The 15,987-nt window shown below is 42.2% G+C and overlaps 2 protein-coding genes across 2 annotated transcripts; both read right to left on the bottom strand.

The window, feature by feature from the left end:
- Positions 1–221: 221 nt before the first annotated feature.
- Positions 222–1,483, bottom strand: LOC107982344 (taste receptor type 2 member 9-like). Its single transcript, XM_062970096.1, has one exon. It carries the CDS (start codon positions 1,324–1,326, stop codon positions 427–429), a length of 900 nt encoding a protein of 299 aa, XP_062826166.1. The 5' UTR covers positions 1,327–1,483; the 3' UTR covers positions 222–426.
- An 11,606-nt stretch (positions 1,484–13,089) lies between these two features.
- On the bottom strand, positions 13,090–15,037 carry LOC103277926 (taste receptor type 2 member 143-like). The gene has a single exon (XM_016990820.2). It carries the CDS (start codon positions 13,981–13,983, stop codon positions 13,090–13,092), a length of 894 nt encoding a protein of 297 aa, XP_016846309.1. The 5' UTR covers positions 13,984–15,037.
- Positions 15,038–15,987: the final 950 nt, after the last annotated feature.

Below are 15,987 nucleotides of genomic sequence, written 5' to 3'. Positions count from 1 at the left end.
ATGTTTTGCATCAATATTGTTATCAGTTCCTGTACCTTTTTGCAGGTCAACTACATGTGCCTTCTAGAGATTCATATTTCCAACATATATTATAGGCCTTTTTGAATATTTTTGAAAGTGTTGTTGGGTTTAGGTGCCGTCTGTATCTAAACTCAACAAAAAGGGACAAGAAGTCAGTAGTTGCCACTTAGAGAATGTTACCTTTCTGGTGGATAGCCAACTGAGCAGCAAATTGTCTACCCTACATTTCTCTGGCAACCTTGATTTAAAAAGAGAAAGTTAAATAGCTGCTGAAATTGCTGACTGAAAGGTTGGCAATTCAAATCACTGTATAAACAAAGAAAGCTTCATCTTTGCTTATATCCATTGTCCAAGTCCTAATCTTTGCCTCATAAAATGAACCATAAAAGAAGGGGAAATGCTGCATCAATTTTTCTCCTCACATATTAAGACTGTTCTTTGAACCATCACGGCTAAGGCCTGCTTTAATTTGGGGTTATTCAACACCAGAATGACAGCCTGAGCGGGAGAGTATACCATCATCACTCCTGGAAGAAATAATTGGCTCTTCAATAAGGTCATAGACAAAGTCTGTGCCACATAAAATGAAAGAAAAAGCAATAGCAGAGAGAGCACTGTCCGAGCTGCCTGGATATGAGCTTTTGTCTGAAAACTCCTGAGATGGGATTCTTTACCTGTCATTTGACAGACATGTCGACAGAGTGAGGCAACAACTAAAATGGAACACAATAAAACCAAAAGGAAGGGACAACCAGATCCAACAGTTAAAAAGAACAAAATTAAAATGTTGACACTTTCATTATGTGACATCCCTTGGATCACAGTTGTAGCATTGGCCGGTGGTGATAATATATACATAAAACTTAAAGCCATAATTAAAACAAACAAGGAGATAATAATAGATCCCATCAGAAGTCGGGGTATCAGCCATGATATCCTCAGTTTGCACCAAAGGGAGAAAGTGTGGGTACTGTTCACAATCTTGATGCAGTAGAAGAAACATAGCAAGACAGTGAGCCAATATCTGAATATCACAACAGAGGAAAAAAAGGAGAACCATGTCTGGAAAATGTTTACATTGTAATTGGATAAAGTTGTAAAACTGAAGCAGTACATACTAAAGACAATTGTCACACACACATTGGACAGGCCTAGGCTTAGAAAGAGCTGTTCATTGGATGCAAGTCTCCTGCATTTAGTCCATGCAGTGATCATCACGGTAACAATAAAGCCATTAGAGATGAACCCGCTGATGTTCAAGACAGCTGCAATTACCAAAAAAGCAATGTCCCCAGGAGAAAACATATCTCCTGTGCTTCTGATTCTTGCAAAGGATGCTGTGCGAGGCTTTATTTATATAACCAAGGTTGATGAGCAGAGGCAGAAAATGCTCATTTCAGACCCACACTGTCCATTTTATGTTGATGAACCACCATCACACTATGCAAATTAATGAGTTTCTCATGTTGCCTATTTCCTTACTGCTTTTGTTTATTGCACACTACATAGCCCAAGGCTTGCTTTTGTATCAGAGGAGGAATTGTGCTCAGTTTTAGTGGCTACGTGTGTAAAGGGGTGGGGGTGAATAAAAGGACCTGTTTACCTGCCTCTGCCTTGAATGCCTGAGGTAAGAAAATTGCAATAGTGTTGAAATACTACTGTTGAAAGACAGAAACCCAAAGAGAGGACAAACAAAAGTGGTTTGCAAAGATCTTGGCAGGGACAGTCCAATTTTTCTGTCATGTTGATTTGTATGAGAAAGGTGTTGATATAATTTTGGTGGACCCTTTCCCTGCTGCTTCACTCTACTGTTCCTGATATGGCCTCTTGTCACCTTTTCAGTTCTATACTATGAGACCTTTCCGGCTTTAATCAGAATAAGAATCATGTACTGGACTATGGGCTACATGCAGCCATTGAATCAGGGTCAGTGTGACACTTGAATCCCTCACATGACACACACCAACTCTCCAAGTATCCTGCACCCCTCCAAAAGACTTCTGCTGTGGAGAGAAAACATTCTTTATGGGCATGATTGGCACTGCTCTCATCCGTTTGCCTGATTCTACCTGACTTTGACTTTGCTGGCACTTGATGCTTCCAAATACATGACAGGTTGGTGCAGAGTTTTAAAAACTCTTCTCTTATCACTGACTTAATGTAATTGTTATACACAGGCCAGTTATTTATAGTTTTTAATACTCAAGCATTCCAAGGCAAAATAAATAACAGCTCATCAAAGTTTGGTCTTCAAGAGGCTAAGGCTCCAGGTAGCTGTCCGCTTAGTTGAGGCTAAATAGAAGGACTTTTTTGTTGACCTTGATCTGAGCTTTCAGGTGGGAAATGTTACTATGAAACTCTTTCATTGTTATTCTTAAAATATGCCTGTAGAGTATAGGAACAGTCAGGATGAAAACTGGTAAAACTACAATAAACTTGCCACCCAAACCAATAAATGAGAGATTAAGGCAGAAGAGCTTATATTCAAATAGCTGTGCCTGGCCACGCGTTACTGTGGTGTAGTCCTAAGTGGGGTTTTCTTCATGGCATTCAAGGTGGCCTAGAAAGGACTCCCTTAGGGATGAAGCAGACAGGATTTGAAGCTGTGAGGCTATTCAATGGTATTCAAGTTGGCCAACAATGGAGTCCCCTAGGTATAAATCAGGCAGGCTTCGAATCTGCAAGGCTATTCAGTGGTATTCAAGTTGCCCATAAAATCCCACATTATCTGGTTTGAACTGGATTATATGGCAGTGTGGACTCAGATAACCCAGTTCAAAGCAGATATTATCGATTATCTGCCTTTATTGTGTGTGAGTGACCACATGGTCAAAGCCGTAATAATAATAATAATAATAATAATAATAATAATAATAATAATAATAATAATAATGCTCTGTGAGTGACCACCTGGCCAAAGCCATAAGCATTGCTGTAGCATTGTCTGCTGGTTTTGAAAAAAATGTAATAAATATGTTATTTAGGCAGCAGTGGCCATTCCCCAGATGGAGGAAGAGGAGGAATGAGTGCAGTGGTGGGGAAAAGATCTCCCTCCTAGATTTCACTAGGTAGGAAGGAACCAGGCAAGTGTGGTTTATATACCTGTGGAGTAATATCCAGCGTGGGAGAAAGAGCTGTTGTGTGTTGGAGGCAAGAATGAATGCTGCAATTAGTCACTTTGATTAGCATGTAATTGCCTTGTAGGTTCAAACCCTGGCTGATTCTTTCCTGAGGGAATCCTTTGTCGGGAGGTGTTAGCTGGCCCTGATTGTTTCCTGTCTTTTAGTGTCAATCTGTGGCTGATTCCGGCCTGGGGGAATCCTTTGTTGGGAGGTGTTAACTGGCCATGATTGTTTTCTGTCTTGTAGCTTCAAGCCCTGGCTGCTTGCTGCCTAGGGGAATCCTTTGTTGGGAGGTGTTAGCTGGCCCTGATTGATTTCTATTTGGAATTCCCCTGTTTTCAGAGTGTTGTTCTTTATTTACTGACCTGGTGTTAGATGTTTTTTAATGCTTGGAGCCAGGTTTTGTAGGTTTTGTGGGAGCTACTGGTGTCAGGGAAGAACATGCTAGAACATGTATCGGCAGCTCCTGTATCAGTGTCTTACACCAATTTGTAGATATAATTCTCTGCCCCAAAAGTCAGAAGTCATGAATTTTTGTTAATCACAGTTTGTGAACCATCTTTCCAACCAGTTTGTGAACCTTTTCTCTTTGTCATCTCTGCATTCAATGTGAGGCTGTATTTCCTGGTGTTACAATGTCAATGATTCTTTTTTATTGTTTGAATTGATATATCCAATGGATAGTTCTGTTCTGTTTAAGGATGGCATTGTCAAGTAGTCATTACTATTTGAAGAATGCAGTGTTTCCTTTTTAAATTAATTTTATTAGATTTTCAAAAAGTAACTTAAATCCAACAAATTAAAAAAACAAGATATTAAAATAGAAAGCAAAGCAAAATAATCCAGAACAAAAATAACCACATAATATGCCCACCCTCTTACTTCCTCCCATCCCTGCCAACTAAAACTAACCAATGAGCTCTTTCCTCTGTTAAAAATAATTTTAAAAAACAGTATTATTATTATTATTATTATTATTATTATTATTATTATATTTATTTATACCCACTTTAGCTCCCCCAAAGGAGACTCAACATTTAAAACACTACTGACTTTCCCTCTTCTGAAGCAAAATCAACTATCAAGTTATTATATCATATTATTATATGTACTTCTTGTTCTACTTCATTACATTTCAGTTTCTTCTGAAATGTAATTGCAAATATATTTAAAATTAATACATAACCAGAAGTAACATTAAAATAATCAATTTAACTGCTTTGAATAAAGTTAAACATTTATATAAAGTTATCATCTTTAGCTCAGCACCTCAATATCCCCCCTTTCTTTGCTTTTCATTTAAATTGGTCTTATTTCATGTGATCTATTTCTGTATTTCACAAATTTGTTTCGCTGTAATATCTTATTGCATTTTCCTTTTAATCTCAATATTCTTATTTCACCAGTCCACCTCTTTCATTAAAAAAATCTTTATTTGTATTTTTAATTCTGACAGAATTCTCAGTTTTATTTATCCAATCCATTCTCAATATTCTTCTCATGCCTCAGGTCATCATTTAAATATGTTTAGCATGTTTTCCCATCTGAATTGACTATAATATATTTTGTATGAGCTTTGTATATATGTTTCAATCTTTCTTGAAGACTTAAATATCTTTCCTCCTTTTTTCTTGGAGCATTTTCTCCTCAGTCTGAAGATAAGTTTGTATCTGCTCCCCTGGTTAAGTCATGTCTACATTGACACGTTGAACTGTTTCGAACTCTTTGTGAAAATTCACATGTTTCTTTCACTCTGGTTCTATTATTGTTACCTTTGTCTTTTCTCCTTTTGTGATGACCCATGGGCCTTGTAGTCCTGCTCATGACATTGTGATGCCTGATGAAGAAGAAAACTTGGGTTTTTTACCTTCCCAGTCAGAACTGGATTCTTCCCAGACAGATTCTTCCCAGCCAGATCTGGGAACCTTGCACCTGCAAGAGGGTTATGTTCCAGAAGTATGTCAAACAAACACTGAGGCTACATCTCCTGTGTTTTCTCGCCATGAGTTTTGTAAACAACAGAGAGGTTTGGAAGCAGCCTCGCGCAGGAGTGCTAGAATAATTGCTAAGAATTTAGCCAATTAAGTCTGCTTTCCATGAGAATCTTTAAGGAGTCAAACATCTGGTCTCAGAGATTAGCTTTCGTTTCTGGTTCCCAGAGAACTGCTCTCGGCGGGAAAGTTAGACTCTATATAGGTGTTTTACCCGCGGAGTAACTTTGCGGAGTCAATTCGTCAGCCTCCGGAGCGAGTTGTGTCTGGACAGCGCGCTCCGATCCAAGCCTCGTTCCTGTTCAAGCCTTGTTCTTGTTTTCAAGCCTTCGCTCCTGTTTCCCAGCCTTGTTTACCTACGGACCTTGCCTCGCCTTTCAGGACTAAGCCTTGCCTTGTTTCACGGATTTTACCAAGTAATTCCACGGATCTTGTTCTTGTTCCTTGTTACCTTGTGTCACGATTCAAGCCTTGTTTTCAAGTATCAAGTTAATTCCTAGCCTTGCTCAAGTTCATGGACTAAAGGACCTTGTCATCTCCCCTCACTTTGCCTGGCAAAGTGAGTGTTTCGGTTATTGGATTACAACTTTGGACCTTAATATTTCATATTGGACATTGTTTCTTTGGACTAATTTTGACCTTTCCTGAAAGGTCTGCTTCTGGACTAACTTTTACATTTGCTTTTATTAACTTTATATATTTCCTTAATAAAGATATTAGATAGAATCTGGCCTCTGCGTATGGTTATTGGTGCTCTGTAGCCTGGGTCGCGACAGTTTGACTCCGCCACCCTAAGCACCAATTAACCTCGGCCAGAATGTCTACCGGAGCCGGACCTGGACCGGGCGGCCAGCCGATTACCTACACCATCGACAAGGATGAGGTGGACCGAATCCGTGATAAGCTCAATGCACAGGATGGGGAAATAAAGGGTTTGAAGGAACGCGGAATCCGTCTTCCGGCCATGGCGTTGCCAACCAAGTTTACTGGAGAAGCTTCTAAGGTTCATGTTTTCCGTCGCCAATGCCAAGCTTATCTAGAGGCCCGTGCTGCCGAGTTTCCCCAAGAAGACATCAAGGTGGCGTGGGTTTACAGTCTTCTAGACGGGCCAGCGGCCAACTGGGCGACGGCACTGTTCGACCAAGCCTCTCCACACCTAAGATCAGCGCAACGCTTCTTGGACCACCTTAAGGAGACTTGGGGAATCGAGGACAATTTGGAGGCAGCCGGGCACAAACTCCGCCGCCTCTTCCAAGGAGACAGACCCATGTCTCAGTACATAGCCGAGTTCTGAGTGCTGGCCCACAACACCGGCTGGAACGATGTTGCCCTCAGAGGACAATTTCGGGAGGGTCTCAACATTGAAATGCTGGAGGAAATCTCCAAGGTGGATCCTCCCCAAACGCTTGAAGCACTCATCGATCAATGTTTACGGGCTGAAGTCATGATTGCCAACAGGAAACAGTGGGTACGAGGCCAGAGCGGTAGAGCTGGGGCAAAACCCCCCGCTCCCGCCAGCGTTCAGCCGCGTCCAGTGAGGAGACCCCCACCACCATCCCCATACCCCAGAGGGAGCGAGGAGGTGCCGATGCAGTTGGGCAATGTGCGTCCCAGATTAGATGCCGCCGAGAAGGCCCGCCGCCAACGCCTAAATCTCTGTTGGTATTGCGGGAATGGGGGCCACTTCGCCAGAGAGTGCCCAGCCAAAGGGAAGCCCGCCGCCCGTCTTGCGGCGGCGTCCTCCACGGAGACGAAGGCGTCTGAGGCGGCTGGCACACAGCCGGCGGGGGAAGCCAACGACCGGGCGTAGAGAGGCTCGCCAACCCGGTCAAGAAACCCATTCAAGAGCCGCCAACCGGGGTCCTGTTCCTTCTAGTGGTCACCTTATGGTCAGCAAAAAAGGGACCCGTCATGATCCACGCCATGATAGACTCAGGAGCTACCAACAATTTCATTGATAGAGAGTATGCCGACTCTCTGGGATTACAATATCATGACTTCAAGAATGCCCGTGTGGTGCAAGCCATCGATGGCCGCCCTCTCAAGACGGGCCCCGTAAGCCAGTGGTCGGAACCCACCAGGATGTGGATAAGGGAACATATGGAAGAGATTTCCTTCTTTGTTACTGAGGTTCCCCATTTCCCTGTGATTTTGGGGATTCCATGGCTGACACTTCACGACCCAAGCATCTCCTGGTCCAACAGAGAACTGCAGTTTGCTTCAAAGTACTGCCAAAACCATTGCCTCGTAGCCAAGGTCTGCCATGCCACAGACACCGAGCCCATTATCACCTTGCCAAAGAAGTACTCCGAGTATTGGGATGTATTCAATGAAAAAGAAGCCGAAAAATTACCCCCACATAGACCTTATGACTGTGCCATTGACTTGGTGGAGGGGGCCCCGATCCCGCGAGGGCATCTCTACTCCCTGACTGAACCAGAGCAAGAAGCTCTCAGGGAATTCATAGAGACAAACCTTCGCAAGGGATTCATCAGACCCTCTCAATCCCCAGCCGCCTCCCCAGTGATGTTTGTGAAGAAGAAGTCAGGGGAATTACGCTTGGTGGTGGACTACAGAGCATTGAACAATATCACTAAGCGGAACAGCTATCCCCTGCCCTTAATCTCGGATCTACTAGACCGACTTCGAGGAGCCAAGGTCTACACCAAGCTGGACCTACGGGGGGCTTATAATCTAGTTCGCATCAGAGAAGGGGACGAGTGGAAGACCGCCTTCCAGACTAAATTCGGATTATTCGAGTCCCGAGTTATGAATTATGGTTTATGCGGAGCTCCCGCAACGTTCCAGCATTTTGTCAATGACATTTTTCAGGACTATCTAGATCGGTTCTTGATCATCTACCTGGACGATTTTTTGGTGTTTTCTAGATCACAATCAGAACATGAGAACCACGTTAAAATGGTGTTACAACGATTGCGGGATCATGGACTTTATGCCAAGCTGGAAAAATGCGCTTTTGATCTACAAGAGGTAGATTTCCTGGGGTACCGCATCTCGCCTCTAGGGCTCTCCATGGACCCGGCAAAAGTTTCAGCAGTATTGGAATGGCGGGCGCCAACCAACAAGAAAGAGGTGCAGCGATTCTTGGGGTTCGCGAACTATTACCGCAAGTTCATTCCAGATTTTGCCCGCTGGTCTGACCCAATCACCAGCTGCATCCGTGGGAAACAGCCCTTCCGCTGGACTGATCAAGCAGAGAAAGGGTTCCAGCAACTAAAGAAATTATTCACATCCCAGCCAATCCTTCAGCATCCAGATCCTGAAACCCTTTTTGTGGTGCAAGCGGACGCCTCTGATGTGGCAATTGGGGCTGTGCTCCTACAACCGGTGGGAGATCACCTTCATCCTTGTGCCTATTATTCTCGTCAACTAACCGCACCAGAGAGGAACTATACCATTTGGGAAAAAGAACTATTAGCCATAAAGGCAGCTTTTGAAACTTGGAGACATTGGCTAGAAGGGGCCAAATTTCCCATTGAAGTCCACACTGATCATCGGAATCTAGAACATCTAAGAACTGCCCGTAAGCTAAATCAGAGGCAGCAACGTTGGGCTTTATTCTTTGAACGTTTCAACTTCCAGATTCATTATGTGACCCCAGCCCAAACCAAGCAAGCAGACGCCCTGTCACGTAAACCGGAATACGCTGCAGGACGCAAGGAGACCTTTGAATCCCAACTACTACAACCCGAGAACTTTGCCACGCTCACAGTGGGGAACACCAAATCCACTCCCATTGATTCAACTCCCTCTACTCCAGGACCCATCTGTGCTCAAGAAATCAGGGCTAGTCAGCAAGCAGATGCCTGGGCGCAGGACCAACTTCGTCAAGGTCTGCATTTTCCCTTTTCGCTTAAAGATGGACTGCTTTGCTATAGAAATCATGTTTATATCCCACCCGGACCGGGCAGGGAAAAAGCACTACGTCTGTGTCATGACTGCAAACCAGCAGGGCATTTCGGACTATTTAAAACCATGCATTTGATCCTAAGAGATTTCTGGTGGCCCAAGATCCGCAAAGATGTGGAAAAATATGTCAACACCTGCCCAGTATGCCAGCGCTCCAAGATAAGAAGGGAGAAGCCCTCAGGGCTTCTACACCCCCTTCCTACCCCATCTCGCCCATGGGAAATAATTTCTGCGGATTTTATCACTGACTTACCACCTTCCTGTGGATTCACCACGATCCTAGTGGTGGTGGACCTTTTCACCAAATTAGCCCATTTCATTCCCTGTGAAGGCCTTCCCACGGCCCAAGAGACTGCAGATTTATTCCTCCAACATGTTTTCAGACTACATGGATTGCCCAAGAGTTTGGTCACAGACCGTGGATCCCAATTCACCTCTCGTTTCTGGAAGGCACTACAAAAACTATTGGGCATAGACTCTCGTTTATCTTCAGCTCATCATCCTCAAACGGATGGGCAAACGGAGCGCACCAATGCCACTTTGGAACAGTACCTTCGCTGTTATGTAAACTACCAACAGGACAATTGGGCTTCTCTGTTACCACTGTCGGAGTTTGCCTACAACAATGGAGTCCAGGCTTCTACAAAAGAAACGCCGTTCTTTGCAAACTACGGCTTCCATCCACGTTTCTTTCCCCCTGTCATTGAAACTTCAGAAATCCCCGCAGCAGAGGATTGGCTGCAGGAACTCACAGCGGTGCAACAACTTTTGCTCCAGCAACTGGAACAAGCCAAGGAGGACTATAAACGTCACGCGGACAAACATCGCCAGCCGGGCCCCGAAATCAAGGTAGGAGATCGGGTTTTTCTGTCCACTCGCTTTTTGCCCTCCCATCGCCCTTGCCGGAAGTTAGATGCCCGTTTCATTGGTCCCTATCCAGTGGTGGCGCAATTAAACCCCGTGACTTTCAAACTCCAACTTCCGCGTTCAATGCGCATTCACCCAGTGTTTCACCGCTCCCTGCTCCTTCCGGCGGATGGTGTGCGGCCAGATGTAGACCGGCCGGCCCCCGTCCCTATTTTGGTGGATGGGGAGGACGAGTTCGAGGTTCAGGACATTTTGGATTCTCGCTTTCACCGCCGCCGCCTGCAATATCTCATTGACTGGGTGGGCTTTGGCCCTGAGGAACGCTCTTGGGAAGACGCCTCCACAGTCCATGCTCCTGATCTAACCCGTCGCTTTCATCAGACCTATCCCGCCAAGCCACGACCTCGCGCCTCGGGGAGAGAGTCCCAGTTTGGGAGGGGGCTTGAGGAGGGGGATAGTGTGATGACCCATGGGCCTTGTAGTCCTGCTCATGACATTGTGATGCCTGATGAAGAAGAAAACTTGGGTTTTTTACCTTCCCAGTCAGAACTGGATTCTTCCCAGACAGATTCTTCCCAGCCAGATCTGGGAACCTTGCACCTGCAAGAGGGTTATGTTCCAGAAGTATGTCAAACAAACACTGAGGCTACATCTCCTGTGTTTTCTCGCCATGAGTTTTGTAAACAACAGAGAGGTTTGGAAGCAGCCTCGCGCAGGAGTGCTAGAATAATTGCTAAGAATTTAGCCAATTAAGTCTGCTTTCCATGAGAATCTTTAAGGAGTCAAACATCTGGTCTCAGAGATTAGCTTTCGTTTCTGGTTCCCAGAGAACTGCTCTCGGCGGGAAAGTTAGACTCTATATAGGTGTTTTACCCGCGGAGTAACTTTGCGGAGTCAATTCGTCAGCCTCCGGAGCGAGTTGTGTCTGGACAGCGCGCTCCGATCCAAGCCTCGTTCCTGTTCAAGCCTTGTTCTTGTTTTCAAGCCTTCGCTCCTGTTTCCCAGCCTTGTTTACCTACGGACCTTGCCTCGCCTTTCAGGACTAAGCCTTGCCTTGTTTCACGGATTTTACCAAGTAATTCCACGGATCTTGTTCTTGTTCCTTGTTACCTTGTGTCACGATTCAAGCCTTGTTTTCAAGTATCAAGTTAATTCCTAGCCTTGCTCAAGTTCATGGACTAAAGGACCTTGTCATCTCCCCTCACTTTGCCTGGCAAAGTGAGTGTTTCGGTTATTGGATTACAACTTTGGACCTTAATATTTCATATTGGACATTGTTTCTTTGGACTAATTTTGACCTTTCCTGAAAGGTCTGCTTCTGGACTAACTTTTACATTTGCTTTTATTAACTTTATATATTTCCTTAATAAAGATATTAGATAGAATCTGGCCTCTGCGTATGGTTATTGGTGCTCTGTAGCCTGGGTCGCGACACCTTTTGCATTAGTTGTTTTCTTTGAGCAATCTGATGCGACTCCTAAAATTTGCTTGGATTCTATTTTTCTATTATGTCTTGTTTGAATCTGGTTGCCATTTGAGTTAGGTTTTCCTTGATCTGCAATAACAATGACATAATCTGAATTTTCAATATTTTTTCTGTGTTTTTTATAAAGAGCTAAATAAGAACAAAAGAGAAGAGAATACAACTTTACTTTCCATCAGCAAAGATTGCAATTTATTCACTGGTTGAAATTGGCTTACTTCTTCTTGGAAAATGAACTATTTTTTCTCTCTTTCACTCATTTTAATTCTTGTCAATTTACAATCTTTATGGCTCTTCACCTTTATCTTAGTATTGTGGTTGTCAAGAAATAATTCTCTCTAAAGTGTTTTTTAACTCATGGTTCAGTCTTCCCCTCCTCCAACAACCAAAGAAAGAACAGCCTCATTTCTGAACTCCAAAGAAAGGATGCAAGGGGGAGGTGATAACCACCTAGAAAGCTTGATCTTAAATCTTCTGGTCATATATAGACAGAGTTAATTTGAGAAATAAATATATTTGCCTTTAAATTGAGGATGTTCCCAATCTTCACTCTTTTTTTAGTTGATTATCCTAATGGAAGGATACTTTTCTTGAAATTTATCCAGCTTGAAAGCTAGGGCAAATTCTGAAGAAAGTATAAAGTTGGCTGACCTTGAGATATTATCTTTTCTGTGACCACTACTCCCATATGGATTCACAGAACACTAAGAGAAATACCGGCTCATGTGAATAATCTTCAGAACCTCTATAGAGAGAGTCTTCTACCAGCTGGTTGTGGAGCCCCACAACCAGCTTCCCTCTGTCGTTTGGTTTCCCTCTCATACCAAGCCAAAGTGAAAGAGAACATCAGTCCTTAGTCACACCTGAAGTCAGAAAATGTGATTTTTCAAAGTAGATAAGTTATTTTTCCTACATTTTCTCTGACATCCTTAATTTTGAATAATTTGAAAAATAAGTATTTCAAGCAGAGACACCTAGACTGCATTGGTATCTAGAATGAAGAAAGAGGTGTTTAATCTTTGTACCCACATCTGCATGTCTTCTATTAGGAAAGCTTACTTTTTGCAACAAAGGAAGAATCACATCAATATCAAGTGTAAAAGAGATGTAAAATCCAGTCATGATCACAGGGGTAGCAAAGCTCTTTTCGTGATACCAAATCCAGTTCTTCTTATGTCAACTCGTTTTAAGTTTGTACAATTTCTCCAAAGTCATTAATTTATTAAATGAATCATGTCCAAATGAATCATATGAATACCTGTTGTTTTTTAAATGCAAAGTTTGAGAGAATGATATAAAGGTAAAACCTAGAAAAAGACTTACATATGACATTTGGTCAGCCTTTCTAGAAATCTTTCACTAACTCGGTTGTCTTTTGAATTCCTATTCTCCTGCTTTTATTTTACTGGAATACCATAGTGTATAACTGCCCAAAGAAAACCCACATCAAGTATAACCTTCAAGATGTTAAGGGTTTGCTTTTTGAAACATATGGGTAAATGTCTGTTTCATTTTGGAGCTTATCAGAAGAAAGACAGAAGATGGAACTGGGGAGTCCAGCATCATCACAGATGGTTCATCTCTGCTTATATCCATTGTCCAAGACTAGATAATATGCACATAAAACAAAAAATAAAGAAAGAAGAATTACAGTATTAGCTTTAGTTCTCACATATTAAAGCTTGATTCTTTGAACCATCAAGGATAATCCTTTCTTTAATTTGGGGTTATTCAACACCAGAATGGCAGCTTGAGCTGGAGAATATACAGCCATCACTGCCAAAATAAATTCTTCACTGTATTCTATATTTTCAGTCATAGAAAAAGTCTGTACAATAAAAAATAAAAGATAAAGCAATAGCAGAGATAGCACTGTCCCAGCTGCCTTGATATGAGCTTTTGTCTGAAAACTCCTGAGATGGGGTTCTTTACCCGACATTTGACAGATGTGCCCACAGAGTGAGGCAACAACTAAAATGGAACACAATAAAACCACAAGAAAAGGACAACCAGATCCAACAGCTGAAAAGAACATATCAAAACTTGTGATGGTTTCTTTCAGTAATTTTCCTCGGGTAAGCATTGTATCATTGGCCACTGGGCTTTCTTGCGGTGATATATGCATAGTACTTAATGACACAATGAAAGCTAACAAAGCGATAATAACAGATCCCACCAGAAGTCGGGGTATTAGCCATGACATCCTCAGTTTGCACCAAAGGAAGAAAGTGTGGGTACTGCTCACAATCTTGATGCAGTAGAAAAAACATAGCAGTGCAGTGAGCCAATATCTGAATATCACAGCAAAGAAAAAAAAGGAGTACCATATCTCAAAAATTAAAGAACTGAAATTATCTTCAGATGCAAAACCAAAGTGGAATACACCAATGACAATTGTCACGCACCCATTGGACAGAGCCAGGCTTAGAAGAAGCTGTTCAATGGATGCAAGGGTCCTGCATTTAGTCCACTGAATGATCACAATAACGATAAAGCCATTACAGATGAGCCCACTGATGTCCAAGACAGCTTCAGTTACCAATAAGGCAATAGTCTTGGGAGAAGACATATCTCTTGAACTTCTGATTCTTGCACAGGAAGCAGTTAATCATTTTATTTAGAAAATAAATATTGCTGAGCAGAAGTAGAAAATGCTGGAAGCAGACCTGTGCTGTCCATTTTAGTGCACTGGAAATATCATCAAACTATGCAAATGAATGAGTTTCTCATGTTGCCTGCTTCCTTAGTGCTTTTGTTTGTTGCAGACTACATTGAACTGCCTGTCCCTCAGCTTGATTTTTGTATCAGAGGAAAACTGCACTGTTTTGTTGACTATGTGGGCAAAAGACGTTTGATAGAAATGGCTCATTTCCCTGCCTCTAAAGGTAAGCCGTTGCAGGAGTGTGAAAATACAATTGTTAAAAGATGAAAACCCAAAGACAAGACAAGGAAGAATCATTACACAAGCCTTTGCAGAGCAGTCCACATTTTCTGTCTTGCGTTGATTTGTATGAGAAAGGTATTGACCGAACTTTTGTTGAAATCCTTTCCAGGTGCATTACTCAACAGTTCCTGTCATGACCTCTTGTCTACATCTGTAATCAGGTTACGAATTGTGTAGACCATAGACTACAAAGCACCCTTGAATGTGGGCCAATGTGACACTTGAACTCCTTATGACACACACCAACTCTCCAAATATCCTAGCATCCCCCAAAATAATTCTCATTGGCCTGGTAGGGATCTCCTGTGATGACCTGAGCCTACTCCTCTTATCACTGACTTATTCTCCTACGTGCCAGCTAGCTATGATTTTTAAAACTCAAGCATGTCAAGACAAAATAAAGAACTCATCAACATTTGATGATAATTATAGTAATAATAATACAAATAATAATAATAAACTTTATTTATAACCGACTTCCATCTCCCTGAAGAGACTCAGAGCAGTTCCCATGGGGACCAAGCCTGATCAACAGATAAAACAATACGATGACAGCATATATAATTAAAACAATAACAGTAAAATAACATTCATAAAATACATAGCGACTATATCTCACAACCTCTGAGGATGCCTGCCATAGATGTGGGCGAAACGTCAGGAGAGAATGCTTCTGGAACATGGCCATACAGCCCAGAAAACACACAACAACCCTAATAATTTATTTCTTAGAAAAATTAAATGGTAATCTTATACTTTGTTCCAATTATATTCTGATTCAAAAAATTTTACACCAAAGCAAGCATTATATCAATATCAGGGGCAAAAGAGACATAATGCAGTCATGAAATAGCAACGCTCTCTTCATTATATCCAGTGCAGCTGAGCTTCCAGTGTCAACTTTTGTTGTTTTTGTAAGTTTATAAAATGAATAGAATGTTATAAATGTATAAAATAAGTCATATCAAAACAAAGACTGAATTTCTGACACCTCACTTAAAAAACCTTTGAAATGTTTGGGGGGAAAAAGACACATAGACAAAAACTACAAATAGACTTAGTTTATAAATGGGAAAATCCACATCATGTTTACTCCTCAAGACATTAAAGCTTTTCTTGCTGAAGTATATGGAAAAATGCATGTTTTATTTTGGAGTTTTATCAGAAAGCTTGATGGCAGGCAAAGCTGGCAAATATACCATATGCACTGTAGAAACCAAGAATACTTAATTTCCAGCTATATCCATGGTCTGAGGCCAAATGTGTGCCACATAAAACAAACGATGAGGGAAGAGGAACCATTGCATCAACTTTGGTCTTCACATATTAAGACTGCTTTCTTTGAACCATCACAGCTAATGCCTGCTTTAATTTTGGGTTGTTCAACGTGAGAATGACAGCCTGAGCCGGAGAGTATATCATCAGAACTGCTGAAATAAATAATTCTTCATTGAATCCTATACGTACAGTCATAGCAACAGTGTGTGCTACAAAAAAATTTTTTAAAAGTAATAGCAGAGAGAGCACTGTCCGAGCTGCCTGGATATGAGCTTTTGTCTGGAAACTCCTGAGATGGGATTCTGTACTTGTTATTTGGCAGACATGCCCACAGAATGAGGCAACAACTAA

The sequence above is a fragment of the Anolis carolinensis genome, chromosome 2 (assembly GCF_035594765.1).
Source record: "Anolis carolinensis isolate JA03-04 chromosome 2, rAnoCar3.1.pri, whole genome shotgun sequence".
Taxonomy (NCBI): domain Eukaryota; kingdom Metazoa; phylum Chordata; class Lepidosauria; order Squamata; family Dactyloidae; genus Anolis; species Anolis carolinensis.
The sequence above is the reverse complement of the archived record's forward strand: the minus strand, read 5'-3'. Positions and strand labels throughout refer to the sequence as shown.